This window comes from Terrapene carolina, unplaced genomic scaffold, assembly GCF_002925995.2.
Source record: "Terrapene carolina triunguis isolate 2854851 unplaced genomic scaffold, T_m_triunguis-2.0 Scaffold31, whole genome shotgun sequence".
NCBI lineage: Eukaryota > Metazoa > Chordata > Testudines > Emydidae > Terrapene > Terrapene triunguis.
In genome coordinates, this window is record NW_020664382.1 from 3,510,516 (window position 1) to 3,516,213 (window position 5,698).

General features: G+C 45.0%; 1 protein-coding gene across 1 annotated transcript in view; it reads left to right on the plus strand.

Annotated features, from left to right (window-relative positions):
• LOC112117822 (bromodomain and WD repeat-containing protein 1-like) overlaps window positions 1-5,698 on the plus strand; it is a 106,456-nt gene that overhangs the window by 81,088 nt on the left and 19,670 nt on the right. The window contains exons 36-37 of the mRNA XM_026651675.1: window positions 2,035-2,187; window positions 2,503-2,672. Coding sequence (XP_026507460.1) covers window positions 2,035-2,187; window positions 2,503-2,672 — 323 coding nt within the window. The remainder of the gene's footprint in view (window positions 1-2,034; window positions 2,188-2,502; window positions 2,673-5,698) is intronic.

The window sequence follows — 5,698 nt, forward strand, 5'->3', positions numbered from 1 at the left end:
GTGCATCCTGTTAGAGACCCTGTCCTTTCCTTAGACCTCAGTTTGGTTTTGACCATGTTGGTGAAATCTCATTTCACCCCATTGGCTAAATGTTCATTTTATCAGTTGGTGTTTGACTTCCACATTAATCAGTCTGTTAATTTACCATTTTTCCCCTCTAAACTACATTCTAGAAAGAAGATCTGTGTTCCATACATTGGCTGCCATAAGGGCACTTGCCTATTATTTGGACAGAACTAAGAGCTTTTGTAAAATGTCTGGATTGTTTCATATGCCAGGAACCACATGGGGCATACGGTTTCTTCTCAGACTATTTCCTGGTGGATAAAGCAATGTATTGCTGAGTGTTGAACGCTAGCAAAAATTCCTGTAGCTGTTTCGATTCAACCACTTTCCACTAGAGCTGTGGCTGCTTTCTTTGCTTGTCTGAGGCAGATGCCTCAGACTGAGATTTGCAAAGCTGCAACCTGAACTTCAGTGCTCTTTCACCAAGCAACATGCTCTGGGGTTGGCAAAGTGGTGCTTTTGTTTTTATTCAGTTAAGTCCCTGTTCCCACCTCCAGGTTAGTCTCAGCACTCTTTGCCAATCTTTCCCATAAGTAGGGATATGCAGAGCCACTCACAGAAGAAATGAAGATTACTTACCTGTAACCGGAGTTCTTCAAGATGTGTCTGCATATGCACACTTCCCACCCTCCTTCCCCTTTCTGTTAGAGCCCTTGTAATTATGTCTCTGGCTTTGCAGTGGAAGGACCTGAAGTTGGGAGGGTGCTTTGCCCCCTTTATAGTCTTACCCTGAATACATTGGGACACAGAGAGGTTGAGGTGGGATATGAGAGTCCTATATCTGTTACTGCTAGACGAGGGTTCAACCAAAAGGTGGCAGAGTACCCATAAGTGGGAGTATGTGGAGTCATCTCAAAGAACTCCGGTTACAGGTAAGTAACCTTCATTTCTTCCTAATACTTCCTCTGACCCTATTAAAAACACATCACACAACCTGTAAGAACCAAAGTGTGCCACTAGTCGTCTTGTTCATTTACTTGTATATTATGTCTTCCTAATAATTTTTGTTCTAATGTATTTTAGATTGTAAGATATCTGTAGCAGGGACTGTCTGTGTTTGTTCAGTACTCGATGCAATTGGGCCCCAATCCTGGTTGGGGTCTTTGCATGCTAAAGTAACACAAATGTTCAGTAATACTCAAAGGTTCGGAAGAAAGTAGTGTTACTCTTCCGAGCCTCTGCCCAGTTAAGATGACAAAATGAGATAATACTCCAATAAATTGTGTTGTCTGGGTTCCAGTCCTTGAGTTTGGCTCTCCCTTATTGAGGTTCAAATACACCCATGGGCTCTGTTGGACTCCTTGGTGGGGCTCAGATGCCTTGCTGGGCACTGCTCAATCCCTTCTTAATTAGGGGGGATGGAGGGGAAAGTAATTGGGGGGCTGGAGGGGAAAGTAAGTGGAGAGGTATCTCTTAAGCCTTCCCCATACACTCAATCTACCAATTTACACAGCCCCTTGGAATAAATAGTGTGAAAGATTTATGCAATGCTCTTCCCTCTCCTTTGATCATTGGTGAAATAGTTAATGTTGACATTTAATGTTGTTATTGGGCACCTAAGTTAACTTGCATTGAGAAGAATGGGGATAGTTTACCCACTCAAAGCTATAAAGCTCTGTGGACTCAGACATCACTGCATTAGCTGCTCTTTGTTTATATTTTCAAGGTTTTCTCTGCTATCATAAAAGATGGAAACTTTTAAAAATGAAAGCTGCTGTAGTATGTACCCCCAGGTGGGACAGCAGCAACAGAGGCTGAACCAAAGCCATCTGAACCTAAAATCTTGAGTCTCTTTTGCTGGGGTTGGGGTGTTTAAATTGCTGAGGTTGTAGCTCAAGACTTGAGACTATTCAGCTGTCCTTATTGTGCTAATAGAAATAATAAAATAACCACATCAAAATTCTTCTGCTTTATTTTCTGTATGCCCTTTTAAGCTACTGAAATTTTTTTGCTCCATCTCTTATCTAGGACTACAGACATATTATAGACACTCCAATGGACTTTGGTACAGTGAAGGAGACGCTGGAAGCTGGAAATTATGACAACCCGATGGAACTATGCAAAGATATAAGACTAATATTTAGCAATGCAAAATCTTACACTCCAAGTAAAAGATCAAAGGTACCTTTTTGTACACTATGCTTTCATAGTAGTCAGGCTGGGCTAGGATTCATTTAGTGTTGGGCCCTTTATCAGTACCTATTTAGTAATGCAACAGAGCAATCTACCGTTCTGGTGGGTTTGGACAAAGAATAGAGTGCAACAAAAGTATTCAGAAAAAGTAGGTGTCAGTCATATGTTTCTTGTAGCTCTAATTTATGCTGAGTCATTTTTGTCACTTTTTCCAGATGGTCACTTCAGTAAATTCTTTCTTGTAAAACATTCAATTTACTCGTAAGATACTTTATAATTTAAAGTTAACATCTCTTTATTTAGATTTATAGTATGACCTTGAGATTATCAGCGCTATTTGAGGAAAAAATGAGAAGAATCGTTTCAGACTTTAAAACTGGCCAAAAACACAATGAAAGACTGAGAAGAAGCCAGAGATGTTATAGGAGGTTGCAAAGTCATAGCATGGTACAGCACCCTAACAGAACACTCAGGTAAATAGATTAGAAAGATGAATGCATTTGGGGAATTTTCACTATTGTAAAAATTATGCATGTTGCATTCAGTTTTGTAAGATGACAGCATGATTAACATAAATGGTTAATTACAGTGAAATATTTAGTACAAATTTTTTTTCAGCAGTGAAGACTTGCAAAGAAGGTCCTTTGTGTAGTGCAAAATAAATTGATTATAAAACAGTTATGAGCATATGGAGTAGAACCATTTTTAATCTCTTCAGCTTTAACCAGACAACCAAATTTTAACTGACTGAAATTATATGAAAGATGGAAGGCTTAAATGATAAACCTATTACAAGTTAGTAAAAGTTGCTAGCCATAATGAGGATAAATTGTTATAACCAAACATATATAATAGGAAGTTATATTCCACATGTATTATAATGTGGTGTTGGTAGCTCATGGTGAGGTTTACCCAAAATTTCCAAGAAAATAAGCTTCAGTATCCCCAATGCAACATGGTTAACTCCATGTCTTCTTCCACACTTTGTGTGTGCATGGTGGTGTGGCAAGAAGTCCATGAAGGTCAAACCTGGTGGTGGTAGTGATTGATGCAAATGTAATTAGTCTAGATTTATCACCTATAAAATCATTTTCAGCTGCTTCTCCACCAGTCCTTTTAAATGTGGTTTTCCCTCCTGTGCTTACTATCCAGAGGCAATGGCTCTCATTGCCTAGCAGTATGTTTACTTGGATATGTCCCTTTCTGTTGCCACCCAGCCATTCTGCCGCTGGCAGCAGAAGCAAGGTCCACCTACCTTAGCCAAATACAGCTCTTTATTTCCCTACTGTTTCTGGCAAGTAGTGAGCCACCCTAGGTTTTCAATTCTTAACTGTAGAGCATATGTGTGGCAGTGGCAGGTGCGCTGAGCTTATTAGGATCTGTTACAGGACTATTCCTCACAGTCTCAATCTGCTCCCTTCCCTCCACCAAATAGCAGGCAAGTATGGCTGAAATAAAGAAACACATTAAAGAGCAGGCAATGCTCTATCTGAAACATCAGTCTCATTCATATCTGAAGAGGAATTATGTATGACTTGTTCCCAGCACACAGACCTTCACTGAGCCAAGGATTAGTGTTTCAGAGGATTATTGAGACCTCATTTCCTCTTCAGCGGAATTCAAGGAGTGCTTCAGATAGGTCTCTGTAAATTACAAGATAGATCTTGACCACAGCATGCACTTCTTGTCCCTCAAAAAGAATCTCTGGTTATATGAATTTGTGGCTTAATAATTAGAAAAATCTTATTTGAGTGAGTCTGTAAACCAAAGGAACCAAGTTACCCACCACTTTAGGATACTAAATGGTATTTTCTAATGTGAGCAAACAAAATGGCCTCCTGCCAGGCTCCCCAGAAATCTCTGGATGACTTTCCTATATGTGGTGGATTCTCAATCTAATTCTTGCCCCATGTCTTTACCCATGAAAGAGGCTGGGGAGTCACGGGGGGGAACGCTTGGTATGCTCCCAGCTAAAAGTCTGCTAGGAGGTAGCTACGAGGTAGCTTGGAGGTTCAAACGTCCCATAAACCAAGAGATGTAGTTTCATGTGTAAGTCTCTAAGACAAGTAGAACAGGTGCAAGAGGTGTAAAATCCACTCTGGCTAAGGCCAAGTACACGCTCAAGATTTCTGCCAGCACAGTTGTGTTGGCCAGGGAGTTGAAGAGGTGTGGTTCTTGACCAACATAGTTGTGCTATCAGAAGCCCCTAGTAGTACACACAGTTATACTGGCAAAATTGCACTTTTACCCATGTAATCTGTTTTTTGCTTAGGTGTGGTGGAATAATATTCTAGTAAAAGCACAGTTTTGGTGGTATAAGCTGCGACCAGGGTAGGAGCTCTTTGCCAGTATACTATTCTGGTGTAGCCATACCAGCAAAGATACCTTAGTGCAGGCCTGCACAACTCGTAAAGTGGGGAGGGCCATATTACTCCAAAGAAAACAGCTGAGGGCCGAAACCCCCTGAGAGCCGCCAACCCCCCCACCCCCCCCCGCCCCCCCAAAACACAACCCCCCCCCCACTGCGCCACCCCCCCACGGAAACAACCCCCCCAGCGCTGCCGAACCCCCACCCCCCTCCCAGCGCTACCTGCCCCGCGGAAACAAATCCTCCTTCCCCAGCGCCACCCCACCGAAACAGCAGTATTGAACCTCAGTAATTTGTTATAGCGGGCCCCTAAGGTAGTATAATTAAGGTAAAAGAAAAATGTCTTTTTGCTAGAAGTAGAATAAGATCTTCCCCCCCACTTTGTAATCAATTGCCCTGTTGAATGAATGAGGTGTGAATGAGGCAGGCATAGAAGGCAGGCACCTCCAGACAGCTGCAACCCTTGGAGAGGGCAGGGCTGGCTCTAGGATTTTTGCTGCCCCAAGCAAAAAATTTTTTGGCCGCCCCCCCTTTTTTTTAGTCCCACCTGCCCCCCGGACACAAACCCTCCTTCCCCTTCCGAACCCCTTCCCCAAGCCTCCAGCCCCGCCCCCTCCCCCAGTGTGCCGCATTTCCCCCCCCACCATTGCTTCCTGCGGGCGTCCCATGACCTCCTGCCCCTAGCTCACCTCCACTCCGCCTGCTCCCCCGGGAGTGCCGCCGCTCCGCTTCTGCCCCCTCCCTCTCAGGCAAGGGAGGGCGGAGCAGGCGGAGCAGAGGTGAGCTAGGGTCGGGGGGCGCAGGAAGTAACGGGGGGGTAGAGGAACCGCTCCCCGCTCCAGCTCACCTCCGGTCCACCACCGTCGCCTCCCCCGAGTGCCCGCCGCTCGGCTTCTCCTCTCTCCCTCCCAGCCTTGCTGCGCGAAATAGCGGTTTTGCGCGCGGCAAGCCTGGGAGGGAGGGGGGAGAAGCGGAGCGGCGGCGCGTTCAGGGGAGCAGGCGGAGCAGAGGTGAGCTAGGGTGGGGGGGGCGCAGGAAGTAATGGGGGGGGTAGAGGAACCACTCCCCGCTCCAGCTCACCTCCGCTCCACCACCGCCGCCTCCCCTGAGCGCCCCGCCGCTCGGCTTGTC